General features: G+C 36.8%; 1 protein-coding gene across 36 annotated transcripts in view; it reads left to right on the forward strand.

Moving 5' to 3' along the window:
* camk2b1 (calcium/calmodulin-dependent protein kinase (CaM kinase) II beta 1) overlaps positions 1-25,665 on the forward strand; it is an 88,156-nt gene that overhangs the window by 57,993 nt on the left and 4,498 nt on the right. For 6 of the 36 annotated variants that reach the window (XM_073840457.1, XM_073840464.1, XM_073840456.1 and 3 more), the window contains 8 exons: positions 5,632-5,700; positions 10,927-10,971; positions 14,100-14,148; positions 23,006-23,146; positions 23,300-23,467; positions 24,671-24,746; positions 24,839-24,933; positions 25,026-25,260. In XM_073840457.1, the coding sequence (XP_073696558.1) occupies positions 5,632-5,700; positions 10,927-10,971; positions 14,100-14,148; positions 23,006-23,146; positions 23,300-23,467; positions 24,671-24,746; positions 24,839-24,933; positions 25,026-25,258 (876 nt within the window). In that variant the 3' untranslated portion in view covers positions 25,259-25,260. Of the gene's footprint in view, positions 1-27; positions 61-5,631; positions 5,701-10,926; positions 10,972-14,099; positions 14,149-21,295; positions 21,389-23,005; positions 23,147-23,299; positions 23,468-24,670; positions 24,747-24,838; positions 24,934-25,025; positions 25,261-25,665 lie in introns of all 36 variants that reach the window. The other 30 variants (XM_073840491.1, XM_073840480.1, XM_073840473.1 and 27 more) reach the window with 8 other exon arrangements.

Here is a 25,665-nt window from a genome sequence, read left to right on the forward strand (position 1 = left end):
CTTCTCTCCTTTTCATTCTCTCTGTAGAAGCGGAAGTCGAGCTCTACCATTCAGTACATGGTGAGAATCTTGTTTCATTTACACCCTTCTGTTTTCTTTCATCTTCCTCCTCTTGTACCTCCACCTACTGTACCAGCTAATGTGCATCACTTTCCTCTAAAAGATCCTGCATTTCTGTGGGACATAATGAAATGATGACAAATATAAAAACACTCAGACTGGTTCTGTTTTTTTTATTGGTCAACAAATCTTGGATCTTAATTTTAGCCTCACAGGCTGCCCACACTCTATCCACTGAGCACCTGATTCATATTGTCTAATTGGCTGACTTTAGCAGTTTTTCAGTTGTAGAGGCCTGTTTACACCAAGAATTATAACAATAACTATGTTAGTGTCCTCACCTACAAAAGATAACACTCGTAGAATTAGAACAAGTACTAAAACAATATAGTTAAGACCCTGACCCCAAGTTCTTTTTCGTTCTTTGCTGAGGGGTTTAAAATTCAGAAATGGCTATGAAACAAAGGATTAGTTCACTTCCAGAATAAAGATTTCCTGATAATTTACTTATCCTAATGTCAAGATCCTCATGTCTTTCTTTCTTGAGTCAAAAAAGAAATTAAGGTTTTTGGGGAAAACAATCCAGGATTTGCCCACTGACAAAGAAATGAGCAGTCTTTAATTTTAATGGTTTATTTGAACAGTTAGAGACAGAATAACAACAACAAAAATCCAGAAAAACATTTCAAAAAAGTTTTTTTCTTTTTTTTTTTGTAAATTGATTTGCATTTTAATAAGTGAAATACAGTGCCTTGCAAAAGTATTCATACCCCTTCATTTTTTCACGTTTTGTTGCAGCATAATGTTAAACTACTTGAAATTAGTTTTTCCCCACATCAGTTTACACTCCATGCACCATAATAATGACAAAGCAAAAACCAGATTTACAAATTTTACAAATTTATTAAAAATGAAACACTGAAATAAGTACATTGCATAAGTATTCATACCCTTAACTCAGTACATAGTTGAAGCACCTTTACAGCCTCAAGTCTTTTTGGGTATGATGTGACAAGCTTTGCACATCTGCATTTGGCAATTATCTGCCATTCTTTGTCTCACCTTTTCACCTCTCAAGCTCTGTCAGCTTGGATGGGGGCTGGCAGACATTTTCTAGAGTCCTAGTTGTTCCAATCGTCTTCCATTATGGATAATAGAGGCTACATGCTTCTGTGAACCTTCAGTGCAGCAGATTTTTTTTCTGAACTCTTCCCTAGATCATTGCCTTAACGCAAGTCTGTCACTGAGCTCTACAGGCAGTCATCTTGACCTCAGGACTTGGTTTTTGCTCTGATATGCATTTTCAGACCTATTCTGAGAGGTGTGTGCCTTTCTAAATCATGCTCATTCAAATGAATTTGCCACAGTTGAACTCCACTCGAAGTGTAGTAACATGTAGAAGCAATATGAATGCTCCTGAGCTAAATTTAGAGTGTCCCAGAATGAATACTTATGCAACGGGATCTTTTCAGTTTTTTATTTTTAATAAATTTGCACAAATGTTAAAAACCTGTTTTGCTTTGCCATTATGGAGTAGGGAATGTAGATTGATGTGGGAAAAAGGTAATTTAAAGTAGTTTAACATAAGGCAGCAAAATAGCAAAATGTGAAAAAAATGAAGGGGTATGAATAATTTCGCAAGGCACTGTAAGTATTTGACAAAACATTTTTTTTTTGCAAAACAAGACTTATGCAATCACAGAGGTCAGACATTTCTTGTAGTTGGCCCAAAATGTCTTGTTTTGTCCCACTCCTCTTTGCAGATCCTCTCTAAGTCATTGAGGTTTCGAGGCTGACGATTGGCAACTCGAACCTTCAGTTCCCTCTACAAGTTAATGGGATAAGGGTCTGGAGATTGGCTAGGCAACTCCAGGACCTTAATGTGCTTCTTCTTGAGCCACTTCTTTGTTGCCTTGGCCGTGTGTTTTGGGTCATTGTCTTGCTGGAATACCCATCTACGACCCATTTTCAATAAGGGAAGGAGGTTCTCACCCAAGATTTGACAGTACATGGCCCCGTTCATTGTCCATTTGCAGTTGTCCTGTCCCCTTAGCAGAAAAACACCCCCAAAGCATAATGTTTCCACCACCATGTTTGACAGTGGGGATAGTGTTTTGGGGGTCATAGACAGCATTCCTCCTTCTCCAAACACGGTGAGTTGAGTTGATGCCAGAGAACTCGAATTTGGTCTTGTCTGACCACAGCACTTTCACCCAGTTTTTCTCTGAATCATTCAGATGTTCGTTGGCAAACTTCAGACTGGCCTGTACGTGTGCTTTCTTGAGCAGAGGGACCTTGCAAGTGCTGCAGGATTTCAGTTCTTCACAGCGTAGTGTGTTACCAATTGTTTTCTTGGTGACTATGGTCCCAGCTGCCTTGAGATCATTGACAAGATCCTCCCATGTAGTTCTGGGCTGATTCTATATGGAGCCCCAGACCAAGGGAGATTGACAGTTTCTTTTATTTGCGAATAATTGCACCAACTGTTGTCACCTTCTCACCAAGCTGCTTGGCAATGGTTATTTGGTAGGTCTACAATCTTGTCCTTGACATCCTTGTCAATCTGATTGATTGATTGATTGCTTGCTTCACAAAACACATTTAAAAAAAGTTATAAACTGATTTGTATAAAGTGAAGTAAGTATTTCAGGTGTCTTTCATACAAGTTACAAACTAAGATTAGAAGCACACCCTTTAAGAGAGTGCTCCTAATCTCAGCTTGTTACCTGTATAAAAGACACCTGAAATAAGAGCTAGAAATCTTGCTGATTGATAGGGGATCAAATACTTACTTCACTTTATACAAATCAGTTTATAACTTTTTTTAAATGTGTTTTGTTGTTATTCAGCCTTTCACTGTTAAAATAAACCTACCATTAAAATTATAGACTGATCATTTCTTTGTCAGTGGGCAAACATACAAAATCAGCAAGGGATCAAATCATTATTTTCCCCACTGTAGTGGACTTAAATGGGGATCAGCGGGTTGAAGGTCCAAATTGCAGTTTCAGTGCAGCTTCAAAGGCTCTACTCGATCCCAGGTGAAGAATAAGGGTCTTATCTAGCAAAAAGATCAGTTGTTTCTTTTTAAAAAAAATGTGTATCCTTTTTTAACCACAAATGCTTGTCACATTGGAAAGGTTACACGTGATGTAGGTGGGAGTACTGACCCAGTGTTTACAAAGCGAACGTGCACAGGAAGTCAATCGTCCTTCACAAAAAAAAGGTAAAACAACAATGTTGGGCGATTTTGAAGTTGGAAAAGAAAGTTTTTCCTAGTTTTTTGCCCATCAAAATCCTTAATTACTTGTTGACTAAAGAAAGAAAGCGATGAACATCTTGGATGACATGGGGATGGGGAGTAAATGATCATGAGATGTTTATTCTGGAAGTGAACTAATCCTTTAAGAAAGAAAGTTGATCATAGTGATGTGGCTATATTTGCACCAATCAGAGAAGATTTTCATATAAAAAAAGATGAAACCTGCCTCAACTACTGTATAGAGCTGTTCTGGAAAGTTCGCTTTTGTAAGCCGTTTTGAACTCCCCAAACTAATTTTGTTTCAAATCAGGTTCATTCTTTTCTTTTCTTTACTTTTATTTTATTTTATTTTTTATTTATTGATTTTATTTATTTATTTATCTTTTGTTTGATGTATATCAGGGCCTTTAATAGTTATCATTATCATCTTTGGTGTGACTTAAAGGTCCACTGAAGTGCCTTGAAACACGCAGCGTTATTCTATGTGGTGACGTTCTTTTAACTGAAACAAAAACATATCGCCCAGCCCTGCCCACTAATTTTGAATAGCCAATAGCGTTCCATTTATATCTGCTCCGGCCAGAGCCGTTGAGCTCAGTAAAGCCTTTGTAAGCTTGTGACAGCCACAGACTAATAAATCACCCACAGATTCAATATGAAACTCTTGCTAAAACGAAATAGTGATCATAATCATGCTGAGGCTGTGTAGTTTAATACATGCCGATCGCACATATGATCTGCTCCGTGTATTGCGTCTCTGTGTAGGGGGCGGGACACTACGGACTCTAGAGAGCATTTGATTGGACAGAACGTTTGATTAGAAACTGAAGTGCGCGGTGATATCATCCAAATCCTTGATTCATATTGGCGGAAGTGACGAGACTGCAAGTTTTGAATGCTCATATCTTGTAAACGCAAATTTTGTCATTGTTTTTAAGCACACTAGCTTATAGATAATCTTAAAGCTAATATATTCATACTAAAAGCCAAAAAACTTTAATTTTGATTTCAGGGGGACTTTAAGGGCACATGTCTAATTTCAGATAAGCCCACCCCTAAGTGGCACATACAAAGTAAATGAACAGACTGATTGCTTTGCATACCAATCAATATCTATAAGTCAACAGTTCTTGGCCAGAACCCACTGTGGACTAGACTTCTTGGAGTTCATTCAAAAATCTGGCTTTGTGAGTTCATTTGGACCCAGTAAATGTGTCCTACTTTCTCGAGTATTTTCTGATGAACAGCGTTTCTCCTCTTTGCTGTTCTTTACTTTGTTTGGATAATTTAGTTCAACTCCCATGGACGCCACTGACCTCCTGGGACTCAGTCTGCATGTTAGTAATCGTATGTATTTTGGTTGATAATGACCACTCTGGAAAGCTTTCTAAAGCAGATTTAGGAGAGGCATTTCTGTTCATATACATGTAGGCAATGGAATAGACATGAAGAATAAAACTGTTTTCCCAGGTCCACTCTGTGTTTTTCACAATTTTCCATAAGATCTGAAGATCCCAGGGTTCTGACTGCACCAAATCTACTTGCTTTCTTCAACTTTCATTTATTTCCAGGATTGACACTTTTATTATGCTTGTCCTTTCCGACAATATCTCTGCTTGCTTGGATAAAGTTGGACTTCCACGACCATCTGCGATTAAGTTTTTGGGAATTGTTAATGAATTCTGCGAGCCATCAAGTAGCCCAGTAATTAGGAACAGTATGTATTTGAATGAGTGTGTGTGCCCACACAGTTGTTTTATGATGTGTTTGTACTCGTATGTGGGTTTATTTCATGTTTGTGAGGATCCAGAAGTCGTGAGCTGCTGTTCATTCATCTCCCATGTGTAGGCACATAATAATGACACTTCTCACGTGAGCTGTAAAAGGGAAAAACGGACCATTAGCTACCTCGATTTCACTGCAAGCTCATAGATGTGAGACCAGAGGGACTCTGAATACAAATAAACACCCATAGCTAATCCACCTCTGCATGTAATGTGGCTAATTGGTATAATGGATTAGTTTAGGAAACCTAATTGGCGAAAAGCATTTTATGGACTTTTATAATGACCCTCCCTTCCCTCTTGCTGCTAGAGAACATTGTGTCTAAATGAATAACACTGTTTTCATGTAAATAGGTACTGTAGTTGGCACTACATCAGTCAGTTACCTTAAAACAGATACCAACAGTAAACTACTGCATGTGTTTGTGTGAGTGTAATTGTGTCCATGTGCATGCCGATCTTTCCCTCGTTCCTTCTTAACCTGACCCTTTCTTAACCGTATGTATGTTGTGTTTCCCTGCACAGCCCCAGACAAACAGCACCAAAAACAGCATAGTCACCAGTCCCAAGGGAAACCTCCCCTCTCCTGCACTGGTATTTACCTCTCTAATCCTTTTCTTTTCTTCCACTCCATCCTTTTTTCCCCTCGGTCTGTGACTGTACTTGCAATTTTAAGTGTATTAAGTAAGAAGTTCTCTATTTCTCAAGGTCTCAAAGGTGACTTAAAGGGATTTTCACCCCAAAATGAAAATTAGCCCATGATTTACTTACCGTCAAGCCATCCTAGGTGTATTTGACTTTATTCTTTCAGACAAATACAATTGGAGTTATATTTAAAAAAAAAAAAAGTCCTGGCTCTTTCACACAAAATGTTGAGATTTTGAAGTCCAACAGTGCATCTATCCATCATATAAAAGTGCTCCACAAGGCTCCTGGGGTTTAATAAAGGCCTTCTGAAGTGAATTAATGTGTTGAATATAAATGTAAAGGCCTTTATTAAACTCCCAGAGCTGTATGGAGAGTTTTTATGATTGATTGATGCACTTTATTGGACTTTAAAGTTTCAGCACCCATTCACTGCCATTATAAAGCATGAAAAGGCCAGGACATTCTTTAATATAACTCAGATTGTATTAATTTGAAAGAAAAAAAAAAGTCATATATACTTAGGATGGCTTGAGTGTGTGTAAATCATGGGGTAATTTTAATTTTTGGGTGAACTATACTTTTGAAAGAGCAACCACATGTACAGTTCATCATATTAATGATAAGCAGTGTTCCTCTATGGTTTGAGAACAAAGTGTCCATATGCAATCATTTTGAACAATATCAATTTGAAACCTAACAAAATTTTTGCAAAATACAGTGCTTGACAAATGTGCTTTTGATATATTTTTTGAAACACATACAACTTAATTTGATGATTGGTTACCTAATGCAGTGATATTCTTGCATTTTTAAGTGTATTTGAAGTGACCAAATACTTTAAGGGCTATTATATTATATGCATTTGAACTGTAGTGGTCAGTGAGCAGTGTCCAGGCCGTTTGCAGCGTCATCATTAAGATCTGAATTGGTTTGGGGATAATAACTCCTCTTAGGGCTTTTAGAGTGAGCCCTTAAACTGTTTTTATGGTTTCCTGGCTGCAGAAGAGTCTGTTTGGTTCAATGAGATCCTTAATGGTGTCCCTCACTTAACTCCACTGGGTCAGTATACTGTAGTTGTCAATTGAGTTGAATGTTTACAGCCCTGAGCAGTGCAGGTGTGTTATAAGTGTTATTGATTTTTTTTTATTATTATTCATCCCTATGGCTTCGTCTCTGTCCATGGACCTGGTTAAGCCCTGTTTATTCAGTAGCACTCTGTCATTCTGATATATTACTATACACTCTAGTCACATGTTTATGGGGTTGTTTATTTGATTGCATAATGCCAGTTTGCCTTTCAGTGTCTGCTTTGATTGGTGGATGATGAGGGTTGTTTATCGCTTAGAGAATTTAATAAATGTCATTATGCCAGGGCGGTGGGTACATGGGTGATGTGATTGTTTAATATTTAATGACATGCTTGAGTGATATAGATGGATAGTCTGTGTTCTAAAGGGGAATTTTGTAGATTTCTGTGGTCTGTAAAAGCTTTAGAGTGAACCCTGAGCATTCAGGAAGGAAGCTCCTAATGGAAACATGACATGCGTTCCAACATATACAGCTATTGCAACACGTGGCCCAATGCATCAGAATATTTTAGGATCCCTCATAGTTGCCCTTTAATGCTGCCACTGTAGAGTCTGTGTGCTGCTCGTGTATGTGTGTGTACGTGGTGCGTTTTATGGTGCAGATATAGTTACTCAACCTTGAAGTGAAGTGAGGAGGTGTTTATGGTCAGTAAAGACTCTAGCCTTAGTGCTTTTGTTTCATGGCTTCCCTTCCAGCTTTACTACTAACTGTGCAGTTATGTAGGACTGGTTGATGTTTTTATTTTGTACCCTTATTTGATATGTATGTTTTTGTGTTTAAAATTTGCTTTCTTTTTTCCCTAATGAGAGGAACAATTTTTTTTAACCAAAGAATAACCAAGAATACTCAATGTTATATGTATAAATGAGTGCTGTCAAAATTAGTGTGTTAAGCTTTAAGGATTCATCTATATTTAGGGTTTCAAGCTAGTTTGGCTGAAACCCTACTGTAATTGTTAGAATGGTCATGGATCAGCGATCGCCATGTAAAACTAATCGCGTAGACCAAACTATAAGTTGTGGAGACTTGGAACTTGGAGGGACTACCATCCCTCCAAGTTCCAAGTCTCCACAACTTATAGTTTGTTAGTCACACCACCGACAACATCACCAAGGCTCGCCTCAATCGGTCTGACGGGGGCCCTACAGCGATCTAAAGTACAAAATTGCTCTTAACTCTAAAACTGTCAGTCGCAGGCTCAAGTGTCTTAAGTTGTTGGAATCCTTGTCTCATGCCAGACAAAAGGCAGATTCGATCGTGAGCCTGGGGAAATTTTTAGGGTATTTTAGGGTACTAGTCCTAGGTTCACCCGATCGGAACCAAACCAAAAAAAAAAAAAAGTGGAACTTTCGACTCACTGTCGCAAAGAGACGCCAAAACGTTCTAAAGGGCCACTTTTAGTAAAATGCCTATAACTCCTGAACGGAATGAGATATCTCCGCCAAACTCAGAACACTTATGTAAGAGCTCAATTTTAGGTCGCAGGACAAAAATCATGTAGCTTGGCCACTTGGTGGTGCTTTAGGAGGGAAAAAAGCATGATAAAATGACTATACCTATGCAACCATTTGGCCTATCAACATGAAAATCATTGTGCAAGGTCTTGGTTTTAAGGGCCACAAGTGTCTATAAGGACATTTGTGACCCTTGACCACAAAACCAGTCTTAAGTCGCTGGGGTATATTTGTAGCAATAGCCAAAAATACATTGAATGGGTCAAAAAAATTTATTTTTATTTTATGCCAAAAATCATTAAGAAATTAAGTAAAGTTCATGTTCCATGAAGATTTTTTGTAAAATTCCTACTGTAAACATATCAAAATGTAATTTTTGATTTGTAATATGCATTGTTAAGAACCTAATTTGGACAACTTTAAAGGTGATTTTCTCAGTCTTTTTTATTTTTTTGCATCCTCAGATTTCTGATTTCAAATAGATGTATCTCAGTCAAATATTGTCCTATCCTAATAAACCATACATCAATAGAAAGTTTATTTATTGAGCTTTCATATGATGTATACATCTCAGTTTTGTAAAAATTTAACCTTATGACTGGTTTTGTGGTCCAGGGTCACATTTGCGTATATCAAAAAACATTGCCGCCATTGGCCGATGAAGTTTGAGCGCCTATTAGACATGGTTAACGGAGGCCGATCAGAATGAAACTTGGTGGGCCTGTTTGACTCATGGTCTCAAAGGTCTCTGAGAAATTTGAAAGAAATCGGCCACTGGGGGCCGGGCCTCGGTTTTTCAAGGGCGTAAGCGGTTGTGCATTGCGCAGTTTTTCGCACACAGATGCGATATTTGTATCATATGACAGAACTCCTCATTCTGAACAACTTTGCCTCTATAGTCACTGTTGTCAATTAAATCATTTGTTAAATGATTGATAAGATGCAAAAAACCTACTTCTGCGAACTAGTCCTAGGTTTCTCGCTCAGTCTGAAAAAAAAAACACTGCAGTACAATTCTCTGGACTCTATAGGTCAATAATTATCAAAAAAAAAAAAAAAAAATGAAATTGAGAAACTCTAACTGGGTCGTTTAGGGAAGGGGCCTGTCCGAATTTACCCAAAATCCTATAAAGCCAAAGGGAAATGCAAAACTTCACAAAACCTGGTGAGCACATGCGACAAGTGATTCTAAATAGGTTCTAAGCATGCAAAGTTTTAAGCAGATCAGACCACAGCTTGCACTGTAACAGTCATAAACATTACAAAATATAATATTTCTATGGTAAATTACCTGTATTTGCAAAAAAGGGTTTGCTACATAATGTCTTTTTGCATTTGTGCTTAAATGCCTTAAAGCACTTGAACCCTGGTAATCACTGCTTGCAGCTGTATTTAATTTAGTATTTAGTTTTTGCTAACTATTCAATTTCTGTGTATTTCCTACTTGCTGAAGGGCACAGGTAAATAATGTTTATGTGAAGATTGTTTTAAGTTCACTTAAATTAGAAGTATTTTTAAAGTCCAATATATGTTCAAATTGATAGCTCTCAATTATACTGTAATGTAGAATGGTTATAGTCAATAGTTAAATATTTGGAAAAAAGTAATTTCCTAAAGACATCACTAATATTGCTATCATCGATACTCATCATCAGTCATTAAAAATATTTTAAAAAATGTTAAAAAATAAATATACTTGCTATGTTGCTTCTACATTCATTTGAAGATTGAACGTGAAATGATTGCAATATAAAAGTATATATAAAAACTTTAATGTTAGGTGGGATTAATCGCGATGACAGCACTAGTAAAAACTGAAGAAAAAAGTTTTATTAGTAAAACCGATTTATTAAACCTGTATGAATTTCTTCTGTTGAACACTAGAGAAGATACTTTCAGTTGACGGTAGCCATTATCTTCCATAGTATTTTTTCTATACCATGACTTCCGTCAACTGTTTGGTTACCAACATTTTTCATTTTTCAGAATATCTTCTCTTGTGTTCAACAGAAGAAAGAAATTCATACAGGTTTGGAACAACTTGACACAATTTAAATTTTTGACAACTATTTCTTTAAAAATAAATTTGTTTGTTAGCATTTACAGCTTCTTATAGTCTGTTCGTAGTAACCTAAGGATGCAACTGCTGCCTGTTGCACGGGGCAACGGTTGTCATGACGATGAATACCTCATAATGATGGGGACCGCAGACTGCTGATTGGACAGTAAGGGAATGTTACTTCCTGCAAGAGAGAAGTGGGCATTACAGATTTATGCGGTCTGGTGTGCGTCTAGCTAGTAGGTTTTCGGGGTTGATGTACACTAACGGAAACAGCATAAAATAAACATGTTAGTTAGCAGTTGCGATAGTAGTTTTGCCAAAATCACGCCATTTCTGTACATCTGTAGTTGCTGAATTCAAAAAATATTAGAGTCTAGTGTGCAGTAATTCGTTTTATGAAGCTCTTTGTTCAATCTCTGGTGGATTTCATGCACGTTTTGTTTGTTCATTTTTACTGGGTTGGCAATCACAAACACCCATCCACCCACACACTCTCTTTCTCTCTCTCTCGTTCTTTTTTTTTTCTCCTCATGTTTTTCCACCCCCTCCTCCCCTGTCGCTCTGTAGGAGGCACAGACCACTGTCATCCATAATGCAGTGGATGGGATTAAGGTACCCCACCACCACCACCACCACTCTTCTTCTTTCCTTCCCACCATCCATTCTCTGTTTGATCTGCATCCCCACAATGCATTTCTGCTTATGTGACTACAGACTATGACATCATCCGAGTGCGTGTGCTTGTTTGGCTGCGTGCGTGACTCTTTTGAAGTTTAATGTGTACTCGTGTTTGTACTTGTTAAAATCGGTTGAATAACTCATTACTGTTAACAAATTGCACCTTTTAACTAAACGGACTGTAACATGCGAATGAGTATTCTAATAAAACGCATGTTGTGTTGGAAGTATTGAGTCGTTTGTGTCCTGCTAGTGGGATTGTTAAGCGATTAATCAACGGCCTGTTTGATAGTGGTGTTTATTCATGGTTATGACGACGGGAAATGACTGTTGACACATCAGATGTTTGCAGTATGAGGCTGAAGAGCAACAGTTGGAAATCTGTGTCATGATAAGAATATTAAACCTGCTGTCTCAGGTCTCTGTGCTTCAGACTGTGTGACGTAGAGACCTCTAGTGGTGGTCAGTCAAGGTGCAACTTGTGAAACAAGCTCTTATAAACATTAAAAAAAAGATTTTTGACAAAATCCTTAAAACATTATTTTAGTAAGAATTATATTGCAATCCTTCCACTTGAAACAGTGGTTGTGCATCAGGACTGTTTTAAATTAGACATCAAGTGATGACAATACAGCTCAAAAATTATTTATCATACAGGTGAACATAATTATATATATATATATATATATATATATATATATATATATATATATATATATATATATATATAGAACCATTTTTCCATCAAAAATTGTAACTTTAAATAAAATTAACTTTTTAAACCCTTAAACAAGTAAAACTTGATCTAAATAAGTTTTACTTGTTTAAGGGTTGTTTAAGAAATAACTAAAAATAAAAATAAAATAATTTGTTTTTAAAAAAAATACATATATTTTTATATCGTTTTTAAGATATTTTAGTGTTTGGTAAATTTAATACTTAAATTTAAACCTATTTATTTTATATACACTACCAGTCAAAAGTTTTTGAACAGTAGGTTTTAATGATTTTTAAAGAAGTCTCTTCTGCTCACCAAGCTGGCATTTATTTGTTCCAAAGTACAGCAAATCAGTACATCAGTACAAATTTTGAAATATTTTTACTATGTAAAATAACTGTTTTTTATATAATGTATTTTAAAATGTAATTTATTCATGTGATTTCAGAGCTGAATTTTTACCACCGTTATTTCAGTCATGTGATCCTTCAGAAATCATTGTAATATTCTGATTTGTTGCTCAAAAACATTATTATTATTATTATTATTATTATTATTATTATTATTATTATTATTATTATTATGTTGAAAACAGCTGAGTAGAATTTTTCATGTTTCTTCGATGAAAATCAAGTTCAGAAGCATAGCATTTATCTGAAATAGAAATCCTTTGTAACATAAATGTCTTTATCATCACTTTTGATCAATTTCAAAAATTCCAATTTTAAAAAAATGGTATAGTGTACAATGTTACAAAAGCTTTTTATTTTAGATAAATGCAGATCTTTGGATCTTTCTATTCAACAAAGAATCCTGGAAAAAAATGTACTCCGTTGTATTAAATATTGCTAATAATAAAAAAAATGTTTCTTGAACAGCAAATCAGCATATCAGAATGATTTCTAAAGAATCATGTGACACAATTTCTGTGAAAATTTGCTTTGATCACAGGAATAAATTACATTTTAATACATATTTAAATGAGAAACGGTTATTTTCAAATAGTAAAACTATTTCACAACATTACCGCTTTTGCTGTATTTTGTGAGCGGAAGACTTTTTTAAAACAAACAATCTGGTAGTGGTACTGGTAGTGTATATGTATGTATGACTATACAAACATTTATAATGTGTACATATATGTAAGATTTGTATTATTTTATTTCTTATTTTTATATTATTTTAAATTATTTTATACTGTTAAAGTGAGATTTACCAGGGTTTAAGCCTTCTCATTCCAGTACTTTTTTTTGCAAGAAATTCCTAAATAAAACAAAAAAGCATGAAAGTGATTTTATAAAGTGAGGTTATATTGAATTCATGTACTTAAGGAAGACTTTCAGAAAGACTTACAGATTTTACAGAGAGAATCAAATAGGGCCAAAATCGGTGATGTCACATCACACTTTAATTTTTTTCCCAGGCGGCAGTAGTGAAGTGTAGATCTGGGCCGAGTTGTTCTGCCAGCGTTTGCTGTTCTGTGTGAATTCTGAATTGGGCTTAATCTCCCCCTCGAAAACGAGCCATTAGACCCTTGCGTGGGAAGCTGCCCATTTTGCCACGTTTGCCACTTTCTTTGTACAGGTGTAACAAGGTCTGTAGTGCAGCATAGATGATGGAATGAGAGAACAAAGCTTTTTCAGGAGCACCTAATAATATCGCCCCACATACTGATGGCCTATTTACAGCAGGAGCTGATGTCCTTGGTGATCGCTTCGGTTACGCTGTGACAGGTGCACGGTCCCGTTTCTCAGGTGACCATGCCCTCCTGCTTCTCATTTCCTATTGAGACATCATTCTGTCGATAATTCAATTGAGCAATAAGGCACAAGAGGAAGTGCCGCAATGTGTAAATACTCACAGCTACAAGGTGTTGTTGCAAACCTTTCAGCTTTAACGGTTATATAAAATATTATGTATTATTTTAGGACAAATTTTATTGCAATCCTTCTGGTTTTGCATCAGGTCTCTGCTTCAAATTAGACAGCTAATCTAAATGAATCTGCTGTAATTAGCGCAGCCCATTTCTTAGATTTCAGCACAGGATGTTGTGAAATTAAGAGAGTGTTGAGTTCATAACGTTCATTTCTGTGTGGCTTGTGTTAAATGTCATTATGTGTGCGAGTGGGATTATAACTAACATAACAAGCCTCTAACAGCGGTGCTGACATGGACATGCATCATTGAACGGTTAATTGTGCGTGTGATTCCCCAGAGTTCTGCTGTTTACATGTTCATTTATGGTGTGTGTGTAACAATCAGAGTGAGGCACTCGTTGGTATTCTTTCTGAAAAATGTTCATGTGTTGTGTAACTAATCAATGCTCTGTGTCTGAATATCACAGGAGTCGTCGGACAGCAGTAATGCCACAGTGGAGGACGAGGAAATGAAAGGTAAGACTCTACCAGCATTTGCAACAACACACATCGCTTTTCAGCAAAGATTTATACGGTTTTGTTCAGACAGGCTGCACAAATATTGTTGTTTGTAGTCTGAATAGCAAAAATAATATACAGTTGAGGTCAAAAAGTTTACATACACCTTGCAGAATCTGCAAAATGTTAATTGTTTTTCCAAAACAAGAGGAATCATACAAAATGCATGCTATTTTTTGTTTAGTACTGACCTGAATAAGATATTTCACATAAAGAGGTTTACATATAGTCCACAAGAGAAAATAATAGTTGAATTTATAAAAATGACCCTGTTCAAAAGTTTACATAAACTTGGTTCTTAATACTGTGTTGTTACCTGAATGATCCACAGCTGTTTTTTGTTTTGTTTTATTTTTGTTTTGTTTAGTGATAGTTGTTCATGAGTCCCTTGTTTGTCCTGAACAGTTGAACTGTCCGCTGTTCTTCAGAAAAAATCCTTCAGGTCCCACCATTTCTTTGGTTTTTCAGCATTTTTGTGTATTTGAACTCTTTCCAACAATGACTGTATGATTTTGAGATCCATCTTTTCACACTGAGGACCACTGAGGGACTCATATGCAACTATTACAGAAAGATCAAACGGTCACTGAATCTCTAGAAGGAAAAACCATGCATTAAGAGCCAGGGGTGAAAACTTTTGAACAGAATGAAGATGTGTGCATTTTTCTTATTTTGCCTAAATATCATTTATTTTTAGGGCTGCAACTAACGATTATTTTAATAATCGATTAATCTGTCGATTATTTTTTCGATTAATCGATGAATCGGATAAAAAAACAAGGGATTTACAACCCTTTATTCAAAAACAGAACTAAAATCTTTAGAAAGTGCACGAACATGTTGCTCCTTGAACTGTTATAATAATAATTAAAGCTGCAAGCAGCGATGAACGGGCCCTCGCACACGGGCTCACCGCCGACCGGTGGCTTTAGGAACACAGCAAATGGTGGGTAGTATGCTTTTAATACAGTAAAAATATGAGAAATATTTCAAAGTCACTTAAATGTGCCAAATTTCCTGCCGCCAGCTGGTGGCGCTATGCCTATAACTGATTATTGGCATGTAGATGTGTTCAGGCCACGACTTTCATCAAACATATGAAGTTTGGTGCAGATTGACCTTGGTATATTTGAGTTAGTGAAAGATATAATATATCCTGCTGCCAACAGGTGGCGCTATGATAATAAATAAATATTGGCCTTTAGGTGTCTTCAGGCCAGGACTCTTACCAAACCTGTGAAGTTTGAGGCAGATCAGACATTTTATGGTTGAGTTATAACAACGTCTATGTCCATGGCGAAACATCAAACTTTGTCACGCAGCCACGGACACGCCCTTTAACTAAAACTCAAGATCTTCGCAATTTAACATCTCTAAGGCCTCTAGATCAGACTGACCAAATATAATGTTGATATCATTAAATCTCTAGGAGGAGTTTGATACAAGTCATTTCCTGTTGCCAACAGGTGGCGCTGTGATTATAATAGAATATTGGCCTTCAGATGTGTTCAGGCCAGGACTCTTATCGAATATGTGAAGTTTGAGGCAAATCGGACATTTTATGGCTGAGTTATAACAAGTTTTATATCCATGGCGAGACCTCGAAATTTCTCAGGCCGCCACGGACACACCCTTTACCGAAAACTCAAGATCTTCACAATTTAACATCACTAAGGCCTTTATATTAGACTGACCGATTTTGGTGTTGATCTGTATAAATCTCTAGGAGGAGTTGGTTGTAGAGTACAGCATGACACTTCCTGTTGCCAGCAGGTGGCGCTATGACTATAACTGAATATGGATATGTAGATGTCATCAGGTCAGGAGTGTTATCACACATGTGAAGTTTGGGACAGATCGGACATTTTATGCCTAAGTTATAGCAACTTCCTTTTTCATGGCGAAACATCGAAATTTGCGAGGCCGCCACGGACACGCCCTCCGATGAAAACTCTAGATCTTCACAATTTAACGTCACAAAGGGCTTTAGATTAGACTCACCAAATTTGCTGTTGATCGGAATAAATCTCTAGGAGGAGTTCGTTCAAGTACGACACCTGAAAATGGCAAAAATGACACAAATTTTGCTAAGAAAATTAATAATAACCGACTTCCTGTTGGGTTTCGGATTTTGTCCCAAGAGGCTTTTTTGTAGGTATTGGTGTGTTACATGTGTGTACCGATTTTAGTGCATGTACGTGAATCACAGCTGAATGCGCACACCGCGGAACGTGTAAAGGTGGCGCTGTCGAGCCATTTTGCCACACCCACTTCTGCAACCCATATCAGACGTAAATTTTCGCCAGGTCTGATGTGTGTGCGAAGTTTCATGAGTTTTCGGGTATGTCTAAGCCCTCAAAAATGCGATTCATTTTGGAGAAGAATAATAATAATAATAATAATAATAATAATAATAATAATAATAATAAACGAAGCAGATCCAATAGGGTCCTCACACCATCGGTGCTCGGGCCCTAATAATAAAATAAAAATGGACTAACACAAAAAACATACACATGTATGCTTTACATCTGCCAAATATATAGACTAAATAAACTAAAATTACTATCCGTCAAGACAGCGGCTTGCTGTGGTATACATGCTGCATTTCCCTTCAAGAAGCCTCTCAAATTAAATTCCTAAGTGCGCATTAAAAAAGTCATGTGACTTTGCACGCTGGAACGGGATAACTTGACTAACTTTCTGCTACATTCATTCTGCCATGGCGGTGTTTAGTGTCCTGCCATCAGCAGCGACCAGCTGGAAGAGTTCCGCATTCAAATGCACGCAAAACTGGCCTCAAAGCCCCAGCAAAAGTAATTACCATGAATGTGTCAAGGCAAAAATTAAGAAAATATTCGAATTACTTATTAATAAACTAGTATTTTCTGATTCAGTGTTGCAAAGATGAAATTGACGATCCTGCCATCTGCTCATTAATGCCTAATGCATCTTTATGGATTAGCTAATGAAAGAGTTTTGTTTTCGATTTTAATTATTTCGTTTTATAGTAAAATAATAATTTAAAGCTTTCTATAGATATTGTGTTTGTGAGGCAATTACCTGGGTTTCGGTTAATTATTGTGAAGCGCTCCTGTTTAAACCAAAGATATCAAGCGTATTCTGTTTGTTTTCTTTAAGAGCACATTTTGTTGATACTGTTAGTACACACAAACTAAGGTAGACCCTTTACAGTTCCGGCCCGGGTGGTAAATTACTCTTACCTTTATGAGCAAAAAAGAAATTCCACATTGCACTGGCGTCTCCATGCGCTGCAAAGCGCGCTTCTCTCCGCACAAACTTTGGATTTATATTGATTGAATGATTAAACTAATATTGTGATATGTTTTAAGTTTTTTATATCAATGGATTTTAATTTAAATCGCGATGAATTAAGCAAGCTTTTGATCTGTCTGCCGCTGTTTGCTAGGTATAACTTTATAAAACAAAAACTTAAATTTAACAAACAAAAAGTGTTCCAAATATATCTCTAAATTAACTTTATAAACTAAAGGAACGAAAATAAATGTAATCACTTTGCTATTAAAATCAGCAGCTGTGTAATGAGGAAGAGAAAGAGAAAAAAAGACAGTCGGACTGGAAATTCAGTCGGCCAAAAATTGATGAGCTGTCGGACATTTTTACAAGGAATGTTTGTTTAATAACCTGTATAATATTCTTAGGCTACTTTCTTAATTAAATATATTATTTCTTTGATTTATTTTAGTGTTTTTAGGCTGCTTGTTAGCTGACTGAAGTGTAGGCTATATATAAAAAAACAACGTGCCACCGTCACAGCCCTATTCAAAACTGAGACGATTTCACCTCAGCAGAGCTCCTCTTTCTCCTTACGGTTGTGGTATGTTTTCGACACATTATACAGACAGACAGTGTTACAAAAACTATAGAAGTAGTTTTCTCCATCTCCACTATCCAACGACCCGTACACCAGCTGTTTTGCGATCGAGCATTGGCTGCTGTGAAAGTACGCTAGCCAAAGTAGGCTTAAATATCAAACATGTTTGATATAAATCGGGGCAGCATATATATATAATGTAGAAACGGTGCTTTATGCTCAAATGTTCCAGTTTTGCGCATAAGTTAAATTCGCATTTTTGGATGGAAACACAGCTTATGAGGTGCCGAACTCTGCTGGCATCAGTGCGGGAGAGAGACCGAATGTGTCCACTCCGCTCTGCGCTCAAATTTTTTTAAATATATATAATAACAACCAAATGTCTCTGCGTCGCGCGACACAACGAATCGATTATGAAATTCGTTGCCAACGCTTTTAGTAATCGATTTTTATCGATTTTATCGATTCGTTGTTGCAGCCCTATTTATTTTATTTTATTTTTTTAATTTAGTACTGCCCTTCAGAAACTACAGAAGATACTTGCATGTTTCCCAGAAGACAAAATAAGTTACATTTACCTAAATAGAATCATTGTTGGAAAGGGTTCAAATACACACAAACGCTGAAAAACTAAATAATTTGTGGGACCTGAAGGATTTTTCTGAAGAACAGCAGACAGTTAAACTGTCCAGGACAGATAAGGGATTCATGAACAACTATCACTAAACAAGCAAACAAAAAAAAAACAGCCGTGGATCATTTAGGTAACAACACAGTATTAAGAATCAAGTGTATGTAAACTTTAGAACAGGGTAATTTTTATAAATTATTATTTTTTATTAAATTACTATTGTTTTTTCTTTTGAGGACTTTATGTAAGCGTCTTTTATGTGAAATATCTTAATCAGGTAAGTGCTAAATAAAAAATAACATGCATTTTGTACAATCGCTCTTATTTAGGTAAAATAATTAACATTTTGCAGATTCTGCAAGGTGTATGTAAACTTTTGACCTCAAATGTAATACTGTGTGTAGTTTAAAATCCAAAAAAATTGTTCAGTACGTTCAGGTTGTCAATTCACAATGGGCTGATTGGAAAGGGATTGTTCACCCAAAAATGAAAATTTTGTATTAATTAAAATGAATAATTGTTTACTACTTTTGTGTTATTTTTTAAACTGTATGATTTAGTTTCTTATCCAAAACATGAAATAAGAGATTTTAAATGATGCTTTAGCTGTTTTTGTCCATACAGTGAAAGTCAGCGGGGTCCAGAACCAAACTAAACCCTATTGACTTTCATTGCATAGACTTAAAATAAATAAATCTTCAGAATATTCTTGAGAATATCTTCTTTTGTGTTCCACAAAAGAAAAAATACAGGTTTGAAAAGACACAAAGGCAAGTAAATGAAAGAATCTTCATATTTGGGTGTACTATCCCTTTAAATGTTTTTTATGGCAACCAATATATAGTAGATAGAGATGTTGACACTGTCAAAATCAAAATCTTACATGGTTACAGTGCAAACAGTCAGTCCTGAAGTTCATATTTGGAAAAACAAATCAGATTTATACTACCATTTAGAAGTTTGGATATTTTTTAAAGAAGCTTGTATTTAGCAGTGATTAATTCAAATTATCAAAATTGACAGCAATAACATTAACAACAAAGACTTCTATTTCAAATGAACGCTGTTCTTTTGAACATTCTATTAATTAAAAAACTGGGGGTAAAATTATTAAAGTATCCTCTAAAATATTATGCAGCACAACTGTTTTCAGTGTTAATAATGCTGTTTTTTTGTGTGCCAAAATTATTAGAAAGATTTCTGAAGAATCATGACACTGAAGACTAGATTAATGGCTGCTAAAAATTCTACTTTTCCATCACAGGAATAAATTAATTTTAAAATATATTAGAATAGAAACTAGTAATAGTAATATTATTTTCTAATTTTACTGTATTTTTGATTAATTAAAAGCAGCCTTGGTGAGCATAAGAGACTTCTCTTAAAAGCATAAATCTTACCGTCCCCAAACTTTTTAAATGGTAGTATATACAGAGTATGAAAAAAAAACAAACATTTTAGATATACTTCATGGTCTATTATTATTAAACTGAGAAACTTAGTCAAAAGTTTTAGCGGTGCTCACTTCTGGGCTCGAAACTCTGTTCTGGTTTGGTGTCACTCCTACTTTCAGCGTCTGTGTCAGCTCTCTGCCCCAGAACAAGGCAAGGGCACCTTGTGCTATAATTAAGCTCAGTGGGAAACAGAGACCCTGGCTATTTCAGAGCGTTTGTGCGAGTGTGCGTATGAGCAGAAAACTTGCCGCCAAATTTCTGGGCAGTCAGCGTGCATGACAGGAGCGTGATGTCTTGTTTTCTCGATCACACAAAAGAGACGGTGAGAAGGGTGTGTGCGTGTGTGTGTTACTTCTAGGTGGTGTTGGGAAATATCTGGCTGCAGTAGTTGAGTGATGAATTATGGCGCAGCTGGGAGAGGTTAGCTTTATATTCTATGCTAGCACTGTAAAGCACTTCTGTTTCTGTTTGAATAGAGGCAGTTTATAAGGACTGTAGATAAGTATTTTCAAACTCTGAATATGTCTTTTTGATACAACCAGCTAGCATGCTTTTTATGGACCTTTTATGGTGTAAAATTGTCTAGTATATTGATTTCATTTAGTAAAACTTTCTATTTTGTTGTTTTATTGTACTTTTTGATTAAGTTTTGGTTGTCATCATTGCTCTGTCTTTGTTTTGCTTCATTTCTATTCTTAGCAATACAAGCCATTACAAATAACTGTTATATCTTATTTAAAAAAAAAAAAAAAAAGAAAATAATTACAGCTGTTTGTGCTTAAAACCAAAGAAAAAAATCTGCCAGTGGAACGAGACAAAGTACAGTTATATTCAAGATAGATTTTCTATAAGAAAGTCTTAATCTGTCTAGTTTTGCTTCTCAGATACTTGTCTTGTTTTAAGGAACACCTAAACAAACATCCAAAATGAAAAGTGTCTCATAACCAAACTTTAAGAAGTCAGACCTGCACAACTGGCATAGAATTTTCATTTTTGAGTGACATATTCCATTAAGGATGTTTCATTCGTCGGTCATGTATACTGAACGGGAAGGCATCTCCGGCATTTTCTAGGCTTGAGAATGGCTGCGAAAACCCTATTGATGTCAGTATGCTTTCTGTGTCCCATCTTTCTCTGTGCGATGTTGGGGGGGGCGTGTCACAGGAAAACTTGTAGATAACAGTTCAGTTCAGTCAAACCCCAGCACCCAGCCTGACTCCGCCCCCACACCTCCAGGCCCCTCCCCCGCTCTCTTCAGTAAGTGCCCTCTGACTGCCGTGACCTCACCAACCTTCCCATAATCCACTTTTGCATGTGTGTGATGCAGATCAGCACTAAAATTAGTAAATTTCTGCAGTTAAATGAGTGGAATAATTGAAGATTATGGTCATAATTTGTGTTCTCGTTAGTAAACGGATAGTTTGTTGTTCTTAATCAAATCTAATCTTGTGGTTTTCTGTGTCCTGATTGTTTAAACAAATCCAGAGAATCAACTGAAATTGGTTAAGTCTATTTAATCATTTTCTGTGTTTTATGGTAGCCATATGGTGGCTTTATGTGAAAAGGCTGATATTATTTAACTTCTACAGCTCATACCCAAAAATCAGTGAAAGTTTGAAATGACATATGGGTATACTATGATAAAACAAATTTTCATTTTTGAGTTAACAGTTCCTTTAAAGGGATAGTTCACCCAAAAATGAAAATGTCCTCATGATTTACTCACCCTCAAGCCATTCTAGTGTATATGACTTTATTTTTTCAAACAAATACATCAGAGTTATATTAAAAAATGTTCAAGCTTTATAATGGCAGTGAATGGGTGTTAAGACTTTGAAGTTCAATAAAGTGCATCAATCCATTATAAAAAGTGCTCCACATGGCTCAGGGGGCTTTATAAAGGCCTTCTGAATTGAATCAATGCATTTGTGTAAGAAAAATATCCATCTTTAAAGCCATAATCTCTAGCTTTCACTAACTGTCATATGCACGTTCATGAGAGAGTGGCAATCCAGAGGATGACGTAGGTTATAGGCGTAACCAAGTTTTGTTTACAGCAAAGGAAAACCAGTCTAATTTGGCTTATATCGAAATCCTCCAACATTTTTCTTTTCAAATCCTAATTTCTGGTGTTTTCTTTTGCTCTCTCCTCTGCACTTTCACATTCGCCACTACCTACGCTATGCCTACGTCCTACATAATCCACTGTAACGTAGGGCTGGAAAAATATGTCGATGCATCGCAAATCGAGAAATGATTCAACATCGATTCTGAGATTTTCCCGAATGCGTCGTGATTCTTTCTCGAGTAGATTCTGAGCTTAGTTTTAAACAGAAGATTTATGCTTTAGAAACAGCTGCACTTCATAAATCGATTCTGCGAATTCGATCCACGAATCGATTCTGCATCAATTTGTCATCGCAGCCCTACAGGAACGCCACTCTCTCTGCGCATACAACAATTAGCAGAAGCTAGAGATTGCAGTTTATAAAGTTTAAAATAAGGATATTTTTCTTACACAAACACACAGTTTCACTTCAGAAGGCCTTTATACACACCCACCGGAGCTGTGTGGAGTACATTTTATGATGGATGGATGCACTTTATTGGACTTCAAAATCTCAACACCCATTCACTGCCATTATAAAGCTTGGAACAGCCAGGGCATTTTTAATGGAACTCCGACTGTATTCATCTAAAAGAAGAAAGTCGTACACACCTACGATGGCTTGAGGGTGAGTAAATCATGGGCTAATTTTCATTTTTGCGTGAACTATCCCTTTAATCCCTTTGCACACAGAACTACTATTACTGTTCCGCTCCTTTTCTAAGCTCCACTCTGTTATTTCTGTCCTGCCCTGTCTGGGCCTACAGCTGCCACTAAGTTCACTGATCTGTTGGGTGTGGTACGTCGGGGCTCGGTGCCCACATCTGATGGTGAGGGGGGAAGTACTATCACTCCAGCTGTTGTTTCTGCCCCCTCCATTCCCCAGACCCCCAACATTCCCACACAGAGTAAGTCCCTGATGGACCAGTATGCAGACAGTCTAGTTGCTAAATCCATGTTTATTACAAACATATTTAATTTATCATGTTTTCTGCTAGCAACTAGCTGTTTATCTATATATTTTTTTCCTGTCATCTGCCTTTCGTCAATTATGCGTCCAGTGTCACGTTTGACTGATCTAGTGAGCAGTGTTCGCAGACCTACAGCCCCCCATACAGACAGTGAGCCATCAGCAGCCAGCAGACCCCTTACTGCCCCAGTATCTGCCCCAACACACCCCTCCCCTTCCCCTGCCCAACCGTCTTCCAGCCCCCTGCCGTCAGCACATTGTGAGTATGTGGTGTCAGTGTCTGTGCTGGCATTACTGGCACAGCAGCATGAGTTTTTGCTTTCCTGGGAGTGTAAAAAGGCAACAGTGATGCTACTGGACTAACATGCATCAAGTGTGGACTTCTCGGGTGATTTAATCACATCACTGTGTACATCTGGGTGTAACATGTCTCAAATGAATCATCTGTGAGCAGTTTTGTATTACATATGAAAAGGAGAGTCTCTCACAAGTGTTATTGCAGGTTGATAAAGCACAACAAAAAAAAAGTTGATATCCTCAGTAGGGCTGTCATAATTTCTCGATTCAGTTTGATTACTTGATTTAAAAAATTCCTAACTGCAATTTTTCCACAAAACCAGTCATAAAGGCCTTTTTTTTTTTATTTAGATTTATACATGTTAGGATTGGGCAATATTTGGCTAAGATACAACTAATTGAAAATCTGGAATCTGAGGGTGCAAAAAAAATCAAAATATTGAGAAAATCACCTTTAAAGTTGAAGTTTTGAATGAAGTTTTTAGCAATGCATATTACTAATCAAAAATTAAGTCTTGATATTTATGGTAGGAAATTTACAAAACATCTTCATGGAAGATGATCTTTACTTAATATCCTTATGGTAATTTTAACCCATACAATGTATTGTTGACTATTGCTACAAATATACCTGTGCTACTTACACTGGTTTTGTGGTTCAGGGTCACGTTATTATGTAAATCCAACATACAAAATTACATAAGTAATCTAAACAATCCCTTTATGATTGGACCACCTGGTCTTACAGAGAATCTTTGAATTGTGTTGCCTGTAGAGATTGAGTTGTATTTTAACTTCAGTTATTTGAGTGGTATTTAAAGTCCTGTGACTAACAGAGCTGGAAAGGAAATGCTGTGTGTGAGAGCATGTACGGTAGTGTAGGTGGTTGAAATCTGTTTGGGTGGATGTTCAGACAACCTGTTTTTTTTTGTGTGTGTGTGAGTGCTTCTGTCTTATTTAACACAGCAGCTTGTGTGTACTATGCAAAAAGAAACACATTAGAAATGAGTCTGCTGAATAAATTAGAGTGAACCTGTGGAACATATTTGCAGTGCTTTAAAATATATGACTTTGCTTACCTATAATGCTCCTCCTTTATGCGCATACTTGTACAAGAGTTTTAATAAGCTGGCTCCTGTTAACCCTTGACTTCCTCTTTTTACAGCACGCAAACAGGAGATCATCAAAATCACTGAACAGCTTATTGAGGCCATCAACAATGGCGAATTTGAAGCCTATGCGTAAGTTACTTCTGTGTGAGCTGTATTTTTAACTTTATTTGACCACAATTATAAATGAGATGGCACTGAAACAAAGTTTTTATTCTTTCCAGTAAGATCTGTGACCCTGGACTCACCTGCTTTGAACCTGAGGCCTTGGGAAACCTGGTGGAGGGGATGGACTTCCACAGATTTTACTTTGAGAACCGTAAGCGGAGTCGGATTGCTCTTCACTTCTAACCTCTCAGTCACGATGTCTGTTCATTAAAGTGAGGCCGTTTTTTTTTTACTCTGTTGTAGTGCTGTCTAAGAACAGTAAGCCAATCCACACCACCATCCTCAACCCTCACGTGCACCTGATTGGAGATGAGGCTGCCTGCATCGCCTACATCCGCCTCACGCAATACGTGGATGGGCAGGGCCGGCCGCGCAGCAGCCAATCGGAAGAGACAAGGGTGTGGCATCGCCGGGACTCCAAATGGCAGAATGTCCACTTCCACTGTTCGGGAGCTCCAGCCGCCCCTCTACAGTGAAGGTACATCCTCGTAAAGACGGATATAATGTTATTTAATGGTAGAGTCTGTAACAAATGTTCCTTAAAGGGATAGTGTACCTAAAAATGAAAGTTCTGTTATCATTTACTCACTCTCATGTCATGTTTTCATCTTCAAAACACAAATCAAGATATTTTTGATTAAATCCGAGAGCTTTCTGACTGTGCATAGACAGCAACACAATTGACACTTTCAAGGCCGAGAAAGGTAGTAAGGATAATGTTAAAATTTCACATGTGACATCAGTGGTTTATCCTTAATTTTATGAAGCTACGAGAATACTTTGTGTGCGCAAAGAAAACTAAAATAATGACTTTATTCAACAAGGATGACTTGCAATTTTTTGCCAAGCCTTATTGTTTGAACCAGAATATACAGACTATAAA

This window comes from Garra rufa, chromosome 5 (assembly GCF_049309525.1).
Source record: "Garra rufa chromosome 5, GarRuf1.0, whole genome shotgun sequence".
Classification (NCBI taxonomy): domain Eukaryota; kingdom Metazoa; phylum Chordata; class Actinopteri; order Cypriniformes; family Cyprinidae; genus Garra; species Garra rufa.